The sequence below is a fragment of the Branchiostoma lanceolatum genome, chromosome 8, assembly GCF_035083965.1.
Source record: "Branchiostoma lanceolatum isolate klBraLanc5 chromosome 8, klBraLanc5.hap2, whole genome shotgun sequence".
Classification (NCBI taxonomy): Eukaryota; Metazoa; Chordata; class Leptocardii; order Amphioxiformes; family Branchiostomatidae; genus Branchiostoma; species Branchiostoma lanceolatum.
In genome coordinates this window covers 5932353-5955811 of record NC_089729.1, presented here as the reverse complement: position 1 = coordinate 5955811, position 23459 = coordinate 5932353, and the positions used below count along the sequence as shown (strand labels likewise).

The 23459-nt window shown below is 41.2% G+C and overlaps 1 protein-coding gene and 2 long non-coding RNA genes across 3 annotated transcripts; 2 read left to right on the top strand and 1 right to left on the bottom strand.

Annotated features, from left to right (window-relative positions):
• Positions 1-289: 289 nt before the first annotated feature.
• Positions 290-22237, top strand: LOC136440077 (ependymin-related protein 1-like). The gene is made up of 7 exons (XM_066435861.1): positions 290-454; positions 631-792; positions 18887-18996; positions 20008-20086; positions 20879-21046; positions 21372-21481; positions 21767-22237. The coding sequence occupies exons 1-7, from the start codon at positions 430-432 to the stop codon at positions 21809-21811; spliced, it is 699 nt and encodes a 232-aa protein (XP_066291958.1). The 5' UTR covers positions 290-429; the 3' UTR covers positions 21812-22237.
• LOC136440079 (uncharacterized) lies at positions 979-4497 on the top strand. Its single transcript, XR_010756617.1, has 2 exons — positions 979-1310; positions 4041-4497. It is a non-coding gene; the product is annotated as an uncharacterized lncRNA (long non-coding RNA).
• Positions 11172-18799, bottom strand: LOC136440129 (uncharacterized). Its single transcript, XR_010756626.1, has 2 exons — positions 18472-18799; positions 11172-12391 (listed from the first exon to the last, which is right to left on the bottom strand). It is a non-coding gene; the product is annotated as an uncharacterized lncRNA (long non-coding RNA).
• Positions 22238-23459: the final 1222 nt, after the last annotated feature.

Here is a 23459-nt window from a genome sequence, read left to right as displayed (position 1 = left end):
TTTACGTCCAATGTTGTAGAGTTCAGGGGACGTGCACGTTGTAAAGCATACATGATTAAAGCATAAAGCTGCCTCCCGGTCTCCCGTCATCTTATAATGTACGTGATTTAAGCAATGTCATTTCTTAAAATAACACTACAGACCAAAGAGACAACAGATAATGTGTAGAATGTCGTTTGATCCTTGCTCAGTCGACCAAAGTTCCTCTCTACACCACAGGTCACACATGGTGGTTTAATCATTACACACTGTACACATTACACATAAATACCTTGTGACATATGACTTCACTACACCGTGATAGTCACACAAGACAAGGTCAGCAATAAAACAACTATAAAGACTCCGCTGCCGTTGCTACTATCACATTTTGTTCCCAAACTTCTTACCAAGTTCTGCACACGGACAGCTCGGGCCTCGCCTTACAACATGGCGCTGATACTACTGACTGCAGGTAAGCATAGTTAGACAAATCAATTGTAAGGGACCAACTCGAAGGCCTGGCAATGTCTAGATATGTTCAATGGCAATGTGAAAGTCCTAATCTTTTTTGCATATCTTCTTAATTTTGGTCTTATGGAACATAAGGAAATTCTTTCACGTTATGTAATTTATTTATCCTTATGGCAGTTTTCATCATCTCTGGCTTGTGTTCGGCACTCGACACTCCTCGCACGACCCCAGTCCCTATCGTTGACACACAGCCCCCAGTGCCAGCACCGTGTTGTGTACCCAAACAGTGGGAGGGTGAAGTCCACATGATCCAGGGTTACGTCAGGTCAGGCCAGCCAGGTAAGGTCACTCCATGTTATTGTTAAAGACTCTGTGTCATTAACCAAGTACAGCAACTATTTCACCGTGATTACAATCCTATATATTGTTAGAAGTGGAATTTTAGTTATGTTTGAAATATGAGTGACAACATCTAATCCAGGTTTACGGTATTTCATCTGTTTTTTTTCGTCAATATAGTCTATCGTGTCACCCGTTACAAGTACCGTTTACAGTTGTAAGTGGTTAACGGTGACCACCGTTAGCCAGTTATAAGTGGACCAGGAGACGTCTCCTGGCTCTTGAGATACAGCGTTAACGGTAAGGACAGGCCGGGAGAGATGGGTCACCGAGGCCATAGATAGTGGACTGTAGGAGAAGCCTCGCGATATTTGGGAACGTGACCTCACGAGGGTACAGAACGGTGGCCGGGAGGCTACCGGGAAGTGGCCGGGATATTGTGTTTTCAGGCCCGCCGACCGTCCGGATCGATCGCCGTAGGTCGTCCAGCAGCAAAACTCTGCCTGTTCCATGGTGAGGTGAGCAACTTTGGTTCATTTATACCGATTATTTTTATATTGAATAGGCACAGATCCTCGTTAATTTGCAACTAGCTCGAGCTATGCCCGGCGCGTGTTAAAGGGGGAGGGGGGTGCACACATCACCGCGAGTAAAAATAGTATGGTTCTTTTTAGCCCACTGCTGTTGTTACTGGCCTCATTCATAATTTGGCCACGTTCATCCAGATCATACATGTATCAAAAACACAAAAGGTCGGTTTGTAATATTCTAACTGGAGTACGTAAAGTAACACTAACAGACACAGAAGACTAGTCGAATCGACACAGTATCCAGGGTTCGCGGAAAAGGCTGGCCAGGCTACCCTACCAGGCTTAGTATGTTACCCTTTCTGGGCCCCCAGGGGTATGCATAGGGGCTTGGCCTGTAATGGAATTTCCTAGAGGAAAAATATGTCAATAAGCCAATTCACGGTTGCGACTACACATGCGCAATGTCAAAGGTGAAGTCCCATGAGACGTAAACAAAACCCGTCTGGACGTTGTTATGCAAATCTAGACAACGTTGATAGGAGTACTGTTTACAAGCCAGGGGCCTTCACCTTTGACACTGCACATGCGTAGTCGCAACGGTGAATGGGCTTATTAATATTATATATTTATAATTGCAGAAAAATGGGATGAGAGAGCAATGAAAGAAAATAACAGCACAAACAACACTATGTATACATTGTGAAAACACAATCACACATGCTAACCCACAGAGAAATGCACAAAGCCATTTGTTTTGAATTTGTTGTTTTGGTAAACAAAGGTCCTCCCCTTCAATCTTAATATTTGTTGACCGGTATATTCTATTGTATACTTGGAATTTGTTTCAAACGGCTTTTCCTTCAGCACCACATCCCCCCCCCCCCACCCCCCACCCAACAGCAATATCATAGTTCATACGCTGATGCCTTCTGTCCAATTCACCCTCAGCTGGGATTGCTATATTTTATTGACCCAGTTTTTCCTTTTGAAAATTCTACTATGCGCAAAATCCCCATGCAGAGCCTTAAGGTCCAGAAAGGGTAGTCTGGCAGGGTAGCCTGGCCAGGCAGGCTAGCCTGCCTTTTTCCGCAAATGTTGCAGTAGTATTTGGCAAGGAATCTGTCGGCAATTTCAAGTTACAGCCTACGTTAGGAAGGCCTCAATAGGAAATTGGAAGTAAAACTAAAAGCAACAACTATGGAAAATTCTGGATATCATTTATTCCATATCAGATACGAAACAAGAAAGTTGTTCAGCCTTAGGGGAATGTTATGACACTTTTGACAGGTTTGTGATAAAATTCAATCAATCACCCATTGATGTATGTTGCTGAACTTGACAATGGTGATCATTAATGATTAAAAAGCTTCTCTTTTAAAAGGAAGGGGCAGCACTTTGATGATGTACATGTACTGTACATTCAAATGTGGATGAATTTACTTTGAACAAGGAGGTTACTGTAATATTAATTCACTTTATATTCAATCAACTTCATGGTAGCAAAATATTTCAGGGTAAGGAAAATAGATATTTTCACTGAACTTTAACTTCACGGTGGTGACCGTGGCAAGTGTTTTACAGACAGGATGTGTGAAGGAATCATAAACGATTACACACGGTGATGATAAGTTCACTGTACATAGAGAGATAACCGTTGAAATAGTGAACATAAAGTTACAGTAAAAGTAAAAGAAACCAATTACAGTATAGGCTGCCTATAACCTTGCTTTGAATGAAATGTATATGATATGTAGCTATTATAGTATCACATCAATGGGGCCTCCATGCATGGGGGCTGGGGGTACAGACAACACCTTATGCTTGTACTAAGTTGTAGATAAACTGTTGCCCTGTTCACATTCACCATAGTAAGAATGCTATAATGACGCAGCAAGCTATTGGCATACCCTGATCTTGGAATAGCTCATAAATTGTATTCTTCCCTGTGACTATAGTAGACAGATCTCCATCTTTACTGCTACCTTGTCCCCCCAACGACCCAGAGGTCAAGGGACTAGGTAGGTAGGTAGGTAGGTAGGTAGGTAGGTAGGTAGGTAGGTAGGTAGGTAGGTAGGTAGGTAGGTAGTAGGCTATACTAGTACTGCCTGTCAGCTATATACATTGTACAAACACACACACACACACACACACAAACACACACACACACCAGGGCTCGAAATACTTAGTGCTGGATGCACGTGCACTTTTGTGCTCCCCATATCGCTGTGCACTAATTTTAAATGTGGGTGCACTCAAATAGTTTTATAGCATTCCATGTGTAACTGCACTACTCATGGTACACTTGTACTAACTAACTAAGTACTAACTTACATATGTACATGATCAGTTTACATGAATTACATGATAGAGCTTCTGACTGCATTCTTGAATTCTTTCCAATTTTGAAAATATTGGACCCATTCGTGTCCCTGGGGGCCTGCCCTGATGTTTTACTCATGATGCTCAAGATTTTGGAGGTTCATTCGAAGTGCACTGCGACAGCATAATTTGGGGATCATTTCTGATCATGGGAAGTTTATGTGCAGAGTCTCCTTCATTTATTAGTCTGTTTGCTATTCTAGTACATTTATTTAACAATGTATCTGTACATGTACATGTATTCACGCCTGTTGTCATAGTCCAGTACCTTGCAATTCGATTTATGTATCTACTGCTATCTAGTTGTAACTTACAAGTTACATTTGTTCTGTCTTGCAGCTTCATTGGAAAGAGATATCCCAAGAGGCCTGGGAAGTACATCAACGGACAACTGCTGCAACTAGACGTCACATGTAGAATCACAGGCAGATCAGAAATAGTACTGTAAATGGACTTAAGTTTGCGGTGATTTAATTTTGTGGTAGGTTGAAAATGGAGTGTTAGCGGGGGTTTTGATTTCGCGATGGCGCTACTCAGTATACTTGTATGTAGTCGCATATAGATACTGTAAAGTAACAAAAACACTAGTATTGGCGCCTTTACAGACAGCCAGTCGGAAACCATAACAAGACAAGGATGCTACAGATGGACAGACCAGTTGCTTTTGGCAGTGCTTGTGTGATCATTGTTAAAAAGTGACTTTTTTCCACACAAAAAAGCTGTCAAGGAATAGTACTGTAAATTAAGCCTTTAACTTGGCTTGATATTCTTAATAAATCTGTATTCAATGTTCGAAGATCGGGTCTGTGTTCTATTTGTGCCTTGTTAACAGGTGCCTCAAAAACATCTGTACAATGTATAATACTAGTAACATACATGTACCACTAAGACAAGGGGTAGGTCAGCAGAAGACAAAAACGGTCGCAGTGAAGCAGCCACTGCAAAAACCACAAGCATAAAACCACCGCTAATATTTCTGCATACAGTACACTTCACTGGATTTTTGTCCAGTGCCCCTGTGTGAATATCCATTGTCTTCAGAGTAGCTGCTCTATAACAGTGGTCGTATGCAAAATGCTACAGGCTAAAAACAATCCCCACAGCTAGGCTGGGAGGTGAAGTGGATTGTAGGCCCCTATGAAGACAATTGTACCAACAGTTACGGAACTACATGTACCACTAGTTAACATTATAATTATTATGTTGTAAGATGATATTTGCGGCTGAAAGGCTGGTCAACTTGAAATGTTGACCTTGTTCTCAGAAGGGCAATTAGCTACAGCCTGTAATTCCAACTGCAGCAATTGTAGTATGTACAGTTTATATATTTGATAACTTACAGGCAGTACCTATTGTCGGCTATAACTACTGCCCCCCTCCCCCATCGAATTCAAGCTTTACAGTTAGTTACAGTAAAGTTACAGTCCTCCCACGCCTCTTGGAGCCTATGGTGCGCCCATCTCCGATTCGCAGTCCTTGGGCCACACAACTTTGTGCAAGTCTCTGCAGCGGGGACTAGTCCGCTGGTAGTGATGTTGTGCGTTTAACTTCCATACCCATTTGCTGAGTGCTAAGCTGAAAAAGCAGTATGTACGGCCGGTGATTGTACTCAACACCTACTGTGTGCAAGGTGAACACTCTACCATTAGGTCATCGCACCACTTTATACAGTAGTGGAGTATATATTCTACAGAAACTGGTGGGCAGCATACCCAATATGGGGGCAATATCATATCCAGCTGGCCAGAATCTACAGCCAGCCCCTGTAGAGATACTCTATAGAAAAGACAGTAACCATATTTGTAGGAGTAGATGTCATAGTAGAGATTGCGATTCAGGACAATCAGTGATTCTACTAACGACAGATTGTAACCGAGATCTGTACTAGGACAATCGGCAATTAAATCTGCCCTAGGACAAACTCTGATTCAAACTCATCGGAGTCTATCCCTCCTGTACATACCCCTTGAAGTTTGCACATGTTGTGATTGGGAATAGTACATTTTTGCAATGGGGTGATTTTGGAATAGTCTATATTTGTGTGGAGAATAGATTTGGTATATGACTAGTAAAATGTACTGAAAAGGTGAGACACTGAGTAACATCTTGAGACCTCAAAATTTGCTTTGTTTGATCACCTTCCAATTGATATCTTTCACCGATTATTAACCTTTTCATAACTTGATGAGAAATTTCTTTGTCAGTAAACATACATGGAATGTATCCGTTATGAAATATGAACTTATTCACCTAGAATAGTAATTGTGAATGTAGGTAGTGTGCTAAAACTGATTGAAATGTTGTGCAATGATTAATTATATTTTCCAAAGCATGATCTAATGGTTATCAGAATTTCTCCAAGTAGAATCACTGTTTGTTATCAGGACAGATTGTGATCGCTATCTTTACTGCCGGTAGTGTAATTGTAGGTTCTAGGACAGACTCCGATCGTAATCTGTCCTAGGACAGTCGCCAATTGTCCTGGATTGCAATCTCTACTGTGACATATAGCTAATATCAAGGTGTATATTTAACCTCCTTGCTAATATATATGGCCTCCTGATGGGCAAAGTTTAATTCTGGCATCTTTTTAAAGAAAATGTCACCCCCTCCAAGAACTTTCAATGGACAAACACTTCCCCACATGTATACATACACCCTGTGAATAGAGAACTATATACGCTGTAAAACTGAACTTTAAGAGCTGGTCTGGACCCATATTGGATACTTGTTTTGAAAGTAACAACATGCCCAACAGATGGTCAATTATTTGTTGATTTTGACAACCCTACCCATTTTGACTTTATAGTCTTTGATAATAGACATGCATATAGTGTGACATTTTATATAAAAATGTCCCAGAAGGTTGGGTACTTCTATCCCTTGGTTCTGACAATATAGCCAAAAATGCTACCAGTAGTCTTAAACTTTTAAAACATTTTAGTTTTTACATGTAGAATTTAAGGTCATGTGAATTTTATGTATATACAATAGATATTTGAGTCATGAGTGTGTATCTAACATGATTTTTCTATTAAATGGCTAGTAAACAGTTACTGTCAAGGACAGTTTTTTAGCTATTTGTTTGACTCTAGGTTCTAAAGACTGGCTGATGTATCCCAGGTAAGATTTGCATGGTTCTTAGATCTGGGGAATAGGTAAGGCAACTTCCAGCTTATATTGGTGTGGCTCTTGGGACTCAACAACACCTAACAGGTAATGTTGGTATGGCTCTAAGAGCATCGGTAATGTACTATACCGGTTTAGATATAGCACACCAGTTGTGTACATGGGTAAGCAGAGGCTTAATCTTAATTTTCTCTTACTACTGTACAGAAGATTATGTAATGCTGGTGTGCCTCCTACAGCATATAGGACACATGACCAGGAAATATACCATGCTACTGAGGCACTAGGTAAGGCTCCATGCAGCACTGGTAGAATATACTGATATGGAGACCATGTGAGGGCACAAGTAATGTTTGCATGGCTCTGGAGTCTGGAGACCAGGTACAAGTAATATTGCCTATTGAATATTCTGCAGGTACTACATCAAATACATATACTTTAGGTACTCTTCTTCCAAGAATGTATCTCCATGATATATTATGTTACATATACCACAATGCATTTGTCATTAAAGCTGCACCCATTTGCTATCTTGTTTCCATCGTCTTTTCTAATGTCTTGTGTGTGCATTGTGCATAGTTTTATATATCAACCATGTTACTGTGTACCCAACAAAGGTGTCATTGAGTCTGTCTAGACATGCCGGTCACAGAAATGTACATTTTAATGAAATAAACTCAAGGGGGGCCCCCTGAATGAAAAATCAGATTTTTGTGAATTTCGAAGACGTTAATGAATTTGCCCAACAAAGGTGTCATTGAGTCTGTCTAGACATGCCGGTCACAGAAATGTACATTTTAATGAAATAAACTCAAGGGGGGCCCCTTGAATGAAAAATCAGATTTTTGTGAATTTCGAAGACGTTAATGAATTTGCCCAACAAAGATGTCATTGAGTCTGTCCAGACATGCCAGTCAAAGAAATGTACATTTTAATGAAATAAACTCAAGGGGGGCCCCTTGAATGAAAAATCAGATTTTTGTGAATTTCGAAGACGTTAACGAATTTGCCCAACAAAGGTGTCATTGAGTCTGTCCAGACATGCCGGTCACAGAAATGTACATTTTAATGAAATAAACTCTAGGGGGGCCCCCTGAATGAAAAATTAGATTTTTGTGAATTTCGAAGACGTTAACGAATTTGCCCAACAAAGGTGTCATTGAGTCTGTCCAGACATGCCGGTCACAGAAATGTACATTTTAATGAAATAAACTCTAGGGGGGCCCCCCTAAATGAAAAATTAGATTTTTGTGAATTTCGAAGACGTTAACGAATTTGCCCAACAAAGATGTCATTGAGTCTGTCCAGACATGCCGGTCACAGAAATGTACATTTTAATGAAATAAACTCTAGGGGGGCCCCCCTAAATGAAAAATCAGATTTTTGTGAATTTCGAAGATGTTAACGAATTTGCCCAACAAAGATGTCATTGAGTCTGTCCAGACATGCCGGTCACAGAAATGTACATTTTCATGAAATAAACTCTAGGGGGGCCCCCTGAATGAAAAATTAGATTTTTGTGAATTTCGAAGACGTTAACGAATTTGCCCAACAAAGGTGTCATTGAGTCCGTCCAGACATGCCGGTCACAGAAATGTACATTTTAATGAAATAAACTCTAGGGGGGCCCCCCTAAATGAAAAATTAGATTTTTGTGAATTTCGAAGACGTTAACGAATTTGCCCAACAAAGATGTCATTGAGTCTGTCCAGACATGCCGGTCACAGAAATGTACATTTTAATGAAATAAACTCTAGGGGGGCCCCCCTAAATGAAAAATCAGATTTTTGTGAATTTCGAAGACGTTAACGAATTTGCCCAACAAAGGTGTCATTGAGTCTGTCCAGACATGCCGGTCACAGAAATGTACATTTTAATGATATAAACATAAGGTAGGGGCCGCCCTGAACCAAAGAAGTAGATTTTGTTCAAGGCGAGATATGAAATCCTACAGGAGAAATGTGTTTTATTTGTTATTTCTGCTAGAAATGTTTGATTTATTATCGGAAATTTAACTGCTAGTAACTACATAACCAATTGCGTTCATCCGTTGGGAATCCATACAATGTCTAAGTAAGCTTTTATTAATACGTCATCCAAATTTCAAAGAAATCCGTTGTATTCTAAGTGAGATATGAAACCCAAATGTTCCAGTCTCGCGCAAAGCTAGGCCGCGTTCCACCTGCTATCTTCCGGGGGGACTTCTCTAGATTGATTTTTTACCGCAACTCACCGAAGTGCGTTTTCCTTTATAAAACAAGAAGGAAAGGATATTTTTCCATGAAACTTTGGCAAAAGTAAGTTGATATGCTTATCTATCTGTGCTGTCAGTAGTTTTGCTGTTCCGCTTTTCTGCTTGAAGATATAGGCCATTAATCTATCGTCATTTTGGGGCACGGTCAAAATTCCCAATCTAAAAAGTGCGGCATATTAGAAAAATGATGTAGCGTTAGGGATCTACATCGTGCAATAGACATATCATCAATATAACTCTGTCAAGGACATTTCAGTGGTATTAGCACTACCTTGCTGAGTGTTTGCACTCAATTTTTCAGGAGAAATGCGAAGTTTTATTTGGCACTAGTGACAGGAATATATGATCTATGGTCAAAATATCAACTGTTAATCACTCCATAACCAATTGTACTTATCGCTTTGGAATCCATACAATGCCTAAGTAAGCTTTCATGAATATGTCATCCAAATTTCAAAGAAATCCGTTGTATTCTAGGTGAGATTTGAAATTGAAGATTTTCCGGTCTCGAGCAAAGCGAGGCTGCGTTTCACCTGCCATCTTCCGGGGGGACTTTCTAGCTTGATTTCCTACCGCAACTAACGAAAGTGCGTTTTCCTTTATAAAACAAGAAGGAAATAATATTTTTCCATGAAACTTTCACAAAAGTAAGTTGATATGCTTATCTATCTGTGCTGTCAGTAAATTTGCTGTTCCGCTTTTCTGCTTGAAGATATTGGCCAAACAAAACGATTTATTTCATCCTAGCGACAAACGTTAGAACTGCAAAATGGACCCGACAGAAAGTGTTTTTGTCGTCTTCTGCCGAGTTAAAAACCTTTCATTCGTCAGATAACCTTCCAAAAAAAGTTTAAAAAATAGTAAAAAATGTCTATCGATATTTCATTCGTCCAATAGCCTTTACGTGCGTTTGATTGCATATATTTACAAACAACCTACGATTTATCTTTTCAGTCCAGAACTATAGATTTCAATGTACAGTACTTGTAGTGCATAGACATTATTTTCCATGGGAGTCTGCAAAACAACCTTTCATGTTGTATCACTTTCTGGACGCTTACATGAAATATGTTAAAGACTTTCATTAACGAAATATGATCTCAGTTACAAAATTAGCATGAGCATATAGAAATATGCCAGCCGAATTTGAAAGAAATCATTTTTGTTCTATAGGCGAGATAAAACAAGCAACGCTTTCAAGCCCTGTACAATGTCAGAAGATTAAAGGAGTCCTAAATTCCGGGGGGGGGGGAGTTATTTACCAATAGATGATAGTTTTTCGAAGTAAAAAACGAATACTTATTACAATATATGATAAGTACCCACTAGTCCCGTGCGCATCAAAACGCATTCAGTATTTTACTAAATTCCCCACATGATCCTCTATTTTCTTTTCACTGGAAGTACAGGATGATTTGATTGTCACCTGCCAGGTAGCTCGTGCCACTTGACGTGCTTTTCAGCACCAAGGAGTCAGCTGTGATCTTCAGCCAGAGGCCCCTCAAACGTTTCGTCCCTCAAAGGAGGTTATATCCCCCACGTACCCTGGTACGCCCTCAGCCTCACTGCTGCTCCTTAAGCCTCTTCGTTGTTACACTTATGCTGTCTCCTTCTTCCCCCAGGCCTTTCCTCTCCTTCTGGTCCATAACCAGAAGCTATATTTTTCCACTTCCTCTGCCATTCTTTTTATGAACTTTCGTGATACAATGTACATTCATGGCGTGATAAAAGAATGTCAGGGGGGCTAAGAAAGGTCTTATATGTGCCTTTATATCTTATTAACAACTGGCCTTATGATTGTGCTAAGCCCCCCTTATTTATGCTAAAAATATTCACCATGAAGGAAGTGGGAATACGTATAGGGAATCCATGGGTAGGGTCTGAATTCTGTTCAAAGTCGGCTGATTATGTATTCATTGATACATAATCTAGTGGAAAATAACACTCCCTTCTAGAGTTTAGGACTCCTTTTAGTATGACTTATCCAAAAACATTACAACTTCAATAAATATATATATGCATATTGTGGCTTTGTTTTGAGTATTGTAGATAACTATAGATTACATGAAAAGATAAAAACATCTGAATCGTCTTTAAAATCCTGCTGGCTTTATTGACTTAAACTCCAGAAGCACATGTTATGTTCGAAGACCACAGTTTATTTTATGCTGACTTGACTGCAGTAGAATAAAGCAACAAAAAATGAATCCCATATCAACAACTTTTTACATAGAAAAGTGTTTGTGTTTGTACTTTTTATGTACATGTGCATAACAAGGGTAACTTAGACTCATGCATAACACTTTGTAACAAACTGATATGGAAAGATTAAGCAATCTAGATTATTAAGATCATATCAACATCTTGTTACCCTCAACATGTAATTGTTACAGTAAAAATAAATAAATATGAGTCGGTATTGCAAGGCAAGACTCACATTAGGTCTCAGCACATACATCTGACATTGGCGCAATGACCACATCAGTTTGAAGTGAATAGATCACAAAATGCACACAGCTTGAAATCAATTAATCAGGAACTGCTCAGATACCTATACATGTTCAACAGAGCATCTAAAACACACAATTTATCCTAACTCCCCTGCAGCTACCTTACATTCTGAAGCTGTTCAATGGAATATTTGACAGAATATAGAAAACAACAGAGAGCGTGGCTTCCTTGTTTAATCAGTTATGCCTGAGGTGCCACTGACATGCTTTTTCCTGGGTCACCCTCCGTGTATGGATTGACTTTGGAATATACCAATATGTGTTATGATAACAGTCAAACAAAGACTAAAGAGGAAAACAATTCAATGCAATTCAAATTGGTTATGTACTGTATTATTGCATATAGAAATACATGCATGGGCACAAACAACTGTCAAAGACGTGGACAATTACACTTACTGACAGCATATGTAGTCCTGGAATATGTATAAGTTACATATAAGAGACATGCAAAACGGGGGCATTTTCTACTACATTTTTAATCTAATGAGGTTTTTTGGATTGAGGTGTGATTTTAAAAGCATGTGGATCAGAGTCATTGCCATTGTAATAATTACATACATGTCTACAGTGCAATGGGAATTGAAATTGCAGGAAGGATTCATACATGTGTAAACTTTTACTAGCTGTTTGACAGACCCAATGCATTCTAAAAAAACTAGGACTTGGTTGGTGTTGATACATGACTCCTCCATGCAGATGCAGGTAATCCATTGTTGCACTGTCAGCTTCTCACTCACTGTCATCTCATGAGGACAGGGCATTGATGCTCTGTCTGGGTTGAATATTGTCAGCCCCTATAGAAACAACAAGAACAAAAAGGTGAAGGTTGGGTTAATAAAGACAATGCATTGTCTTTTTTCTAGTGCTTATAGTATGTACAAAAATACATAGGATAAGTGCAATGTATATAATGTCTCGTGACAACAATAGATACCTAATACACTACAGTGTAGTCTAAGCAGTCATAAGTTAAGTTTTTGACACATGTCCCTGGGACTCCTCACTTATCAGAAACTCTGATCTAAATATGTCAGCACACACACACACACACACACACACACACACACACACACACACACACACACACACACATGTCCCTGGGACTCCTCACTCATCAGAAACTCTGATCTAAATATGTCAGCACACACCCACACACACACACACACACACACACACACACACACATGTCCCTGGGACTCCTCACTCATCAGAAACTCTGATCTAAATATGTCAGCACTCACACACACACACACACACACACACACACACACACACACACACACACACACACATTCCTACAATTCTTACTACATTTGTATAAAAAGGGAATAACATTCTGTTAGAATTCTCATGTGATGATGAATACAGGAGAAGCTACTAGTATTCCATCTATACTGCCTTTGGCTATACAGGGCTTGAAACAGTGGGTGCATGTGCACCTTTGTGCACTCAAAATTGGAGCTATACACCTTATTTCTTACTGGTGCACCTACATGTAGGGTTTGTACTATAGTATATAGAATATTTTTTGAAATCTAAGTATCAGAAAAAGGAATACAACCATATACTTTATTTGATGAATTACTTGTTTGAAATTTTGAAGTCAGATATAGAACAACACTGATTTTGAGTTCTTAGAGCCCGAAGCAATTAACTTAATAATGTTTTGCTGACTTCAGGATGAAACGCAGTGCTGTGCTTTGTGGGTCACAAGGCCAATTGCATCATGGACTTACTACGTATACTGTGGGACTGGATCATGTTTAGGTTAAGTTTACAGCTTTCTTACAATATTTGCAGACTTTTAAAAGATACTATCACTATATCAGTATGTATGGATGTGAATTATTCATTAAATACCACTGGTCAAGCAGGCGACCTAATGAGATTAGACATAGGAGGAAGAATAATGTTTTTTCGTAGCAGGTTACAGTTCATATGATTATCCAATAATAAAGTGATGCGCTTTTTCTTATGCATCATAAGATCAATCAAGATTAGACTGTGAAAACATAAGCCCCTTGACTAAGTTCAACATGAAGGAGATCATACATGTGAAGGTAACCAATGTACATGTATACAGCACACCACATCCCCTTCTCGATAGTTCTTCTGCTTTCTTCAACAACAACAAAAATGTTTCTCATGTTGGTGGAAAATCCTGTCCAGTCCGGACAGAAAAAACTCTGTCCATTCTGAAGAGAGGGTCTGCATGGGGGAGGAGGTGTCCTGTCCTGCATAGAATCAGAGATACTGACTACGCCTAAAAATGAAAGTCTGTATCGACAATAGTCTACTATTTTTATTTCACTGTTAATCGTAGCCAGTCGGCTTTGCCATTAATTCTACATAGCCTGCTATTTGTTATCCTGAATTCTTCTTTCAGCATTACTGAGATTTTAATCGCAAGGCGTAGTCGAAAGACAACATTGCCCTATGAAAAGTTACAACAGGACATCTGGTTATCTTGGTTTCGACACAGTAAACATGCAAACTTTGGGTCTCAAAATGTAAGGAATTGCATTTGAGAGGGTTAGGATTTTATGAGGGTCTGCATGGGGGGGTCCTGGCAACGCTTAACGGTAAATTCAGGCCAGCCGATAACGCTTAACGGTAAATTCAGGCCGGCCGATAACGCTTAACGGTAAATTCAGCATTTTTAGAACATGAGATACCCCTAAAGACGACGTTTTTTTGCCACTTGTCGTCCTGATCTTGTGGCAAGAGACCTATTACGCTATGCCATTTTCGCACGCCTGCTCCGAACCCTTTACTGATTCGGCGGCGACAGGAAATTTCGTATTGGTGGGCGAAATGTTAATGATCACGATGACGAGCGCCGAAGGCGCGACGAAAATTTTGAAATCTTGACCCTCTGAAACGCTATTTCCTGCATTCTGAGGGGGGATTTTGCAGAAGAGTAAGCTAAGATTTATGACATCTCTATTTGAAAAAAAAAAATACAGAAGAGTTTCAGCTTGATTTTTGAGGGGCGTCACGCCCTCCAGTCCTCGCCGGAGCTGCGACATGCTCCCGGGGAAAATTCTTGACACCCTGAAACGCTATTTCTTGCATTTAGATGGGAAAAAAATATTACTGGTAATGTAAGTTAAGATATCTCTGTTTGTGAAAAAATACAGACGAGTTTCAGCTTGCAAATTGAGTTTTGGGGGTCGAAGCCCTCCGGACAATATTTTTCGACGGAGGCCCGGCATGCAGACGGAGAAAATTTTAAAATCTTGAACCGCGAAACGCTTAATTTCCTGAATTTTAAGAAAACTTTGCTGGTAGAGTAAAAAATAGAAGTGTTTCAGGCACCCTACCGACATATTTTCGCCGGAGCCGTGTGCTCCTGGAGAAAATTTTGAAATCTTGACCCACTGAAATGCTTTCTTCTGCATAACGAGGAATTACTCAATAACACTTAACGTTGAATTCAGGATGACAAATAACACTTAACGAAGAATTAAAACGGCCAGTAACGCTTCACGATTAATATTCCGATAACGCTTAACGGTAAATTCAGGGCGGCCGGTAACGATTAACGGTGAATCAAAATTGCTCGTAACGCTTCACGAAAAAGGGCATGCAGACCCTCTTTTATAGGAGAGCATGCCAGACCCCCCTACATTGGTTGGCTGGAATGTCATGAATGCTTCGTATGCACCCCACCTCATGTCGATACGACATGTATTAAGGGTTAAGATTTGAGAGGGTTAAGATTTTCTGGGAGAGTATGCCCTCAGACCCCCCTACAAAATGGTTGCACCCTTGGGCCATTCATGATGCTGCGCTGCCAGTTCTATAGGAATGTGAACCACTGTTAAGCGTTGTCGATCCTCTTGAATTAAACTAAACCTGCTGAATTTAGCTTTAAGTGTTGCCAGGAACCCCCATGCAGATCCTCTTTTCAGCCTGGACATTTTTTTCTGCTGTCCGGACTGGAAAGGTTTTTCTGCCAACACAGTTTTTCTCATCGGCCAATGCAGATCGTTGTGGTACCTACATGTACCTCAGGCAATAATAACTGGTTTACTTCTCACCACTAGGAGGTGGTCTTGTTAATGTGAATGCATTTAAGTTTGCATGGTTCTGATTTTGTGCTAAGGGGAAAATAGAGTGTTTGCGGTGGTTTTAAGTTTGCAGCAGTGCTATACTGTAGTCACATACCTGATGATACCGCCACAGGAGGGGTGGATATAGGTTCGGCTTAATAAGGTCCGAGTCCAAGTTTAGGTCCAGGGACCTGAACCTGGACCTGATCCTGTCCAGTTGATGTTTTGTTTTATTAGACCAATATCAAGCATGGAGAATTAATACTGACAAGCAAAACTATAAAAGTTTCTTGGTGAGAAGACTTTCAAGATAAACCAACGTGTTTGATATTTGAATGTTGCACTTATTTTAAATGCCTGTTTTTGTCAGAGGGTAGACTCAAAACACTTTTCATCAAATAAAATAGAAAATATATTTGTACTGTATTCATTTTTTTTTGGACTCAGGTTTTTGGCTCTCAGGTTTTTGGACTCGGTTTTTGGATGTTATATAGGCCTGAATCAGGTCCAGCAAACCGGTATCCACCCCTACGCCACAGTATTAGACAAAAATGTTTGCGGTGAAACGGTTGCCGTGAACACCATGAACATATAACCACCGCGAACATTTCAAAATTTACAGTATTACTGACACAAACTAGTAGCATGTAAGTACGTGGACTGTAGTGAGATATAGTTTGGAGAGGTCAAGTGGGCTGTTTGCAGAAGTGTTTTAAAGATAGGGCACAATGTACAACACCACTCAACAGAGAGGCTAGCTATAGGGGCATGGTCAGGAATGCTTGCCTTGGCCTAGCCATGGCCATATGAGACTATGAGTCTGTTGCTGTAGGGTATTGAACTGTTTGTCGTGAAATAAGCATGATCCAGGAAGTTCCCACAACTTGCAAGGGGATGGATGAAAATGATTTTGCCCCAAGTTTGTTTTTACTTGTGTACTGCTATGAAAGCCAAATGGAATGAAATTCGGTGAGGAAGAGCTAGTTGCTGTAAGGAGAGATAGGAGGAGCTTTTTCCAGAATAGACACTTCTTGCATGGAGGTGGTTACAATATCATTATTAATCATTTTGGGGGCAGTTTTGCCCGAAATGATGCTTTTTGCAATTGTCTTCCGTGACATCCTATGTAAGCCAAGTAAATTTGGTGAGGACTCAGGTGTAAGGTCTTTGCACCAGATATTAAAGGTGCAAATGATCATGGAGTAGTCCACTTCTTAAATGGAGGTGATTTTTTGTATTTTTGGTGCCTGTAATACCCAGGTACCCTGCTAGGAAAGCTAAATGGCTTGAAATTTGCAGTGGGAATAACTTACTAGTAATAAGGAAAGCATTAGTGGACAGTTCACTTTTCGCTAGGGGGTGGTTGAGAATGATTTTAAGTTTGCGATAAAGAGGTAACCGCAAAAACCTAGGTCACTGGCAACGTTGGTTTTGACTGTTTGATACAAATGTCATATGATTTCCAGTGTGGCTATGAGAGATCAGACCATGGACTTGATGACAATACATGTACTAGTACTAGTAGTGGCTGAATCTTGTACCCTCTACCAGGCTCCGCGACAAGGCTGGGAAAATAGTAGAAATCGGCAAATAGAGTGAATAGTGTTCCAAGGGAGTTAGCTACTGAGAGAGGGTCCATGAGCTTCACTGTATAGCGGAGTACCACTGGCATACTTTCACTCTATTTGCCGATTTCTACTATTTTCCCAGCGATCTCGCGGAGCCTGGTAGAGGCTATGAATCTTGTAAAACACATCCAAGGCTGCCCTAAAAATGTCACCAATTCATTCAAAAGTTATGGACCTCTTCTTGCGACCAATGTGAACATGGTCGGGCTTAAACAGGTGTGTCGTACGACAGGTTTCTATGACCTATCATCTGAAAATGACTTCTTGCATTTGAGGGACGAAATTCAACAGGCTTTACGGTAATTTGAAATTGAATGCCTTTCGATTCCCAAACATGAAACAAAATCTCTGGTGGGAACACAGGTGTCAGCGATGTTCTTGTAATCTTTTAGTTTATTTATAATTTGCTTATAGCTTTCCCCTTAATGTGAATGACATACTATATAGGGAAAATTGAGTGTTTGCAGTTGTAACAATAGCGCTACAGTCATACTAGTAAGTCGGCAAAAAGTTTTGCGGTGGTTTTAAGTTCGCGCTGAAAGTTCACTGCAAAAACCATGAACATCAAACCACCGCGAACATTTCTGCATTGACGGTATTTTGACCAACTTACTAACAGTATCTCATTCTCGTACTAGCACATGTATCTCCCAGTCCCAGGTACTATGTGGTAAGTTTGGAGATTCATACTGTCCTGTCCTGTCTTCACCTTTGACATTGCGCATGTGTAGTCGCAACCGTGAATGGGCTTATTGACACATTTTTCCTCTAGGAAATTCCATTACAGGCCAAGCCCCTATGCATACCCCTGGGGGCCCAGAAAGGGTAACATACTAAGCCTGGTAGGGTAGCCTGGCCAGCCTTTTCCGCGAACCCTGGATACTGTGTCGACTCGACTAGTCTTCTGTGTCTGTTAGTGTTACTTTACGTACTCCAGTTAGAATATTACAAACCGACCTTTTGTGTTTTTGATACATGTATGATCTGGATGAACGTGGCCAAATTATGAATGAGGCCAGTAACAACAGCAGTGGGCTAAAAAGAACCATACTATTTTTACTCGCGGTGATGTGTGCACCCCCCTCCCCCTTTAACACGCGCCGGGCATAGCTCGAGCTAGTTGCAAATTAACGAGGATCTGTGCCTATTCAATATAAAAATGATCGGTATAAATGAACCAAAGTTGCTCACCTCACCATGGAACAGGCAGTGTTTTGCTGCTGGACGACCTACGGCGATCGATCCGGACGGTCGGCGGGCCTGAAAACACAATATCCCGGCCACTTCCCGGTAGCCTCCCGGCCACCGTTCTGTACCCTCGTGAGGTCACGTTCCCAAATATCGCGAGGCTTCTCCTACAGTCCACTATCTATGGCCTCGGTGACCCATCTCTCCCGGCCTGTCCTTACCGTTAACGCTGTATCTCAAGAGCCAGGAGACGTCTCCTGGTCCACTTATAACTGGCTAACGGTGGTCACCGTTAACCACTTACAACTGTAAACGGTACTTGTAACGGGTGATCGTGTTGTTTTTTTTGTTTTTTTGTTTTCAAAAGTCGTCTATTTTTTTCTCTTTAATGCGTTGAAACTGTTGTCATGAATGACAGGATTACAGAACGTGACCGTCCGAGAATCCTATGATTTCACACGAAAGAAGATCGCAGTGGAACTTCTCGGGATGACGACTCCTACCAAGGTCATCATGGACTACAACAAGGTGCGACACCCCGCCTTCATTGGCTTTGTCAGTGCGTGAGATAGTGTCCGCATAAGTATCCAAACACCGCTTTCTGGGCTATGATGGGCTCCTCCACGCAGAGGGGGCGGCCGAAGTTGGGCGGGCCGTTATAAGCGCGATTTGATCAGGTTAGGATATCCATATCAGGAAATTGTTTGAATATCATCGGAAACGTCATAAATTCGGAAGCATTCCAAGCATCGAAACGTCCGAAATTCTGCTCTTTCGCAGGCGGGTACGGGTCTTCACTAGGACGCCCTTAAAATCGCACACTCTTCCAGAACATAGAAGGTAATGGGCGGAGACAATTACTTTTGTACATGCTTTAATCATATCACGATAAAGAAAAATCATCCTTCATTAGACTGCACTGCCAAGTAGTTTTCACCCTCTATGATTTATCAGTAGCATCAGGCAAACGTGTCCTTTTCCGCTTAAGGATTTCATTTGTAGTACTAGTACTCTAAAAATTTCAATAGTCGAGCAACTGCATGGACATTTATTTATTTACTTATTTATTTGTATTTACCACATTTTGTGGAAGGATTGACATAACAGGTGAACTATCACCTTTTCAAGATGTCATCCCAGACCGGACTGTAAGATTTGGACCATCGCACACCGGGGCATGCCCCTACTCTTTTTCGAAAGGTGTGGTGGGTTCTTTAATGTGAGGGCGTGTGGCTCTCCCCAAACACGGGAACTCCATTTAACGTCCTGTCCGAGGGACGTCCCTAACCCTAGATGAGCTAGGTACACATTTACACTTGAGTGAAGTGAGGAAAGTCGTGTTAAGTACACCTTTCCCAAGGGCACAATGTCGGGGCGCAAGTTCGGACATGTCTCTGGGCACAACCCGGGATTAGATCCCGGGTCCCATTGTTTGACAGCCGCGCGCTTTACACTTGCGCCACACGACGCCACGCCAAACATTAATCTAGATTGGGACATTCGTTCAACTGACACGTCCTATTGATGTTTGTTGACTAGATGGAGGTGTTCACCATTACAGGAACGACTTGTACGGCCGGCAAGATGATGAACCCCGGCATGCTTAACTGTCTGCCAAGTAAGTCTGAAACTCTGTACATTTTCTACAATTAGAACGGTACATCAAATAGGTTGTCTAGATGCAAATTACTGACGGCGCCGACGTATCGAGTGCCGTTCTCAGTCCCAACTAGACGGGCGTCTGCACATCAAAGGCACCGTTAACCTTTACTACTCCGGGTCTTACCAAACCTGTTTTATAGACGTTATCGTTGAGTAATACATCAAAATGAAATGAAGCATGTGATTAAGCGGACAATGGGTCGTTGAGGATCATGGGTTTGGCAAGCTCTATCTAATCCAATCATATTAAATGAATGAAGAATGTAATTCTGATTCTTGCTTAACAAAGCATCTTTGGGAAGAGGTTTCGATGGAGGTCCCAATCGAAATACATGGAAGTAGAAACTAACAATGTAGAATTGATGGTCTCAGTTGATGCATGATATTGTAGTATCGGATTGTAGCATAAGTGCCAGGCTACATCTTCGGCACAAGGGCCAACGAAATATTTCTCAGCCACCCTTAGAAGACCCTCAATAGCCTGGTATCCGTTTCTATCATAGCTACCGAGGCTCTCTCGCCCTATCAGGAAATATTTGCAGAGAGGACGAAAGAGACTCTGCAGATATAGGGTTGGATGCTATGCTAGACCCTTAGCTGGTAATTGCTTCAATCATGCAAACAATTCTATTTGTCCACTTGGCGAAGGGCCCAGCAAACCCAGCGTATAGCCTCGGTCGAGACTGGTAACCAGGTAATTCCTCTATGTAGAATCTACTAACTCAAACAATTGGGTTTCTCTACCTAGTGAACTCAACCTACATGGGTTCATTCCGCTTTGGTGGGATGGACGGTTTGCTTGTGGACTCGTGGTCTATATTTGACCCCTTACTTGGTGGCAATGGAGTCGTGGACATGACTAGAGATGGGTGCATCATGGTGACAGAAGTACTCACCAGTCCGCCTGGCTCACCAGGTAATATTAGCATACCAGTCCACGCAGGTTATCTGTTGTGTAATATTTCAAACTGTATTGTTGATTGTGTTTTTTTACAGAACACATGGATATACACTTGTTTGCTATATCCTTGCACTGCAAGCCTTTTCTTTGTAGAACGTGATTGGTACCTAGGCCAACATCAGATATCACTCACAACTAGAACCTTTTGATTAGTCAACTCGTCTGTTATTATGATAGACAAACCATCCTTTTTGAGAGCAATGTAAGAGCATGATAAAGTTAGCCTGATGTAAGTGTCTTTTAACGTTTCCCTTTGATACCACCATTATGTGCTTAACAGAACCCAGCCTGAGCGCTCTTGGCGTAACTGATGTCACACTAGGCATCAAGGACCCCAAAGTGTTCGACGTTCCCAGACCACCCTGCCCCTCAAATCCTGGGAACGAGAAGGTGAGATATTCAATCCTTTTTCTTCGAACACCAAACGTAAAATGTAAACGTTTTCTCCGTTCTTCTTTCTCCAGCTATATTTAACGTACACATTTTTGGTATGTGTGTGTGTGTGTGTGTGTGTGTGTGTGTGTGTGTGTGTGTGTGCGCGTGCGTGCGTGCGTGCGTGTGCGTGTGCGTGCGCGTGTGCGTGTGCGTGTGTGTGTGTGTGTGTAGATTCTAATGGCTACAGACGATGATTTCACTTCCGAGTTACTGAATTGGGCTGTTTACGTCATCTTTCAGCTCCACCCTGTCCACGGAACGTTCCTCTTCACAGTAGTACTGTGAACACGACACTGCTGGGCATCACCAGTGAGCTTCATTTCTATCAAAATGCTCCGACACGTTACACTGATGGAGTCTACTTAAGAGACGTAATTGCTTTTTGTTGTTGACGCAAATGAGGAAGGAAATTTGAACAAGATGCCACCCAGGATACACTGGTATAGCTGTACTGGAATATTGTTATGTATTATCATGTTTTGTTTGTGTAACGTTACATATATTTGTTAATATGGACCAGGTGTCTGATTTAGACAAATAAACATAAACTGCGTATCCAATGAAGTTCCAGGGCAGAATTAAAGGGAGGGACGTCATAACAGCTTTTCAATGTTTAGAAGAATAACGCGTGCAGACTGGCTAAATCACCGTTTACACTCAGTTTGTTTGTCGTCCATTGTTTTACTGCTATAAAACGGCAGTGCACCTTGAGTTGTTTTCACAGTATTTTTGTTGTTCAATGTGCTACAGGACATATGCCCGAGCTAATATAACGCTACAACAGTATCACACGGTTCCGTGGTTTACAAGATTAGACTCAGAGTGGCAAGGCGTATCAAAAGATTTGCCTCATATTCACAACAGTGTGCAGAGGAGCAGAAATTACTTACCCATCGTCCTCATTATACAAGTGGGAAAAGACCCATCGAAATGACGCCACAGGAAAACACGAACACTACATTGTCTTCGAAAAATCAATGAGTAGCGATTGAAAAAAGATACCCCGTATCGCAACAAAATCGTAATAGAGCAAGTTTCGTTTTCTCCAAAAGTATGGTAGACAAGCTTACAGCAATATAACCTCCTTGGTTACAGCAAGCACAATGCCATCTGAAGAAGGGTCCATGTCAACTATTGATCTGCAACTCGTTGCCTTTCTGCCAGGTGACGCTGCACGCTGTTGAACTGTGACAGAAACAGGTGTCAGGATTTCCTACATTTACAACACAAGTAATTTTCTGTGACAATATGTCAGCAACGAGTTAAAAAAATTAACTAGGATGCGACAACTTCCTTCACGATCATAGCAGTGGGTAATATAGGGGTAAAACATAGTAATTCGCAAAGAACGCAAGAATTCTCACCTTTGGACCGGCGAGCCTCTCGTGTGTCGTCTGATTCTTCAACGGCCAACCGATGGCGGGAAAAGTTTGTACGCAGGATTTCTGTTAATTTCTACATCAGAAATTGTCTGTTATTGGTTCTCGCTACCGGGCCCGTTGGAGCCTAGATTGTCACAATTCGTTGGCACAGGTAATATGCATGAAGGAGCAATTTCCATCAAGTTTCTTTTGAGTCACGACTTGCACGCACAGCGTAAAATAAGGCCAAAGTTGTCCGGAGAAAGCGGATAATGCCTACACATATCATCAACCTACTCATTACGAACAAGATGTGTGCATGAATATAGGTGGCGCCTGAACGCGCGGCCATAGTGTTACATGGGCCCCTCCCGTAGCGCCGAAAAAAAATCGATTCTTTCCACTACAACTATTATGAAGTCTAAAAGATCATTTTAGATGTATGTGAAGACTTTTGGATCTGGAAAATATTCGCTGGCATTAAGCTCAATGTTTTGCATATATTCACATTTTCATGAGCCGAGGCGATAAACCCTATCAGACCCTAATCTGCAGTACCACTCCCGGTCGCG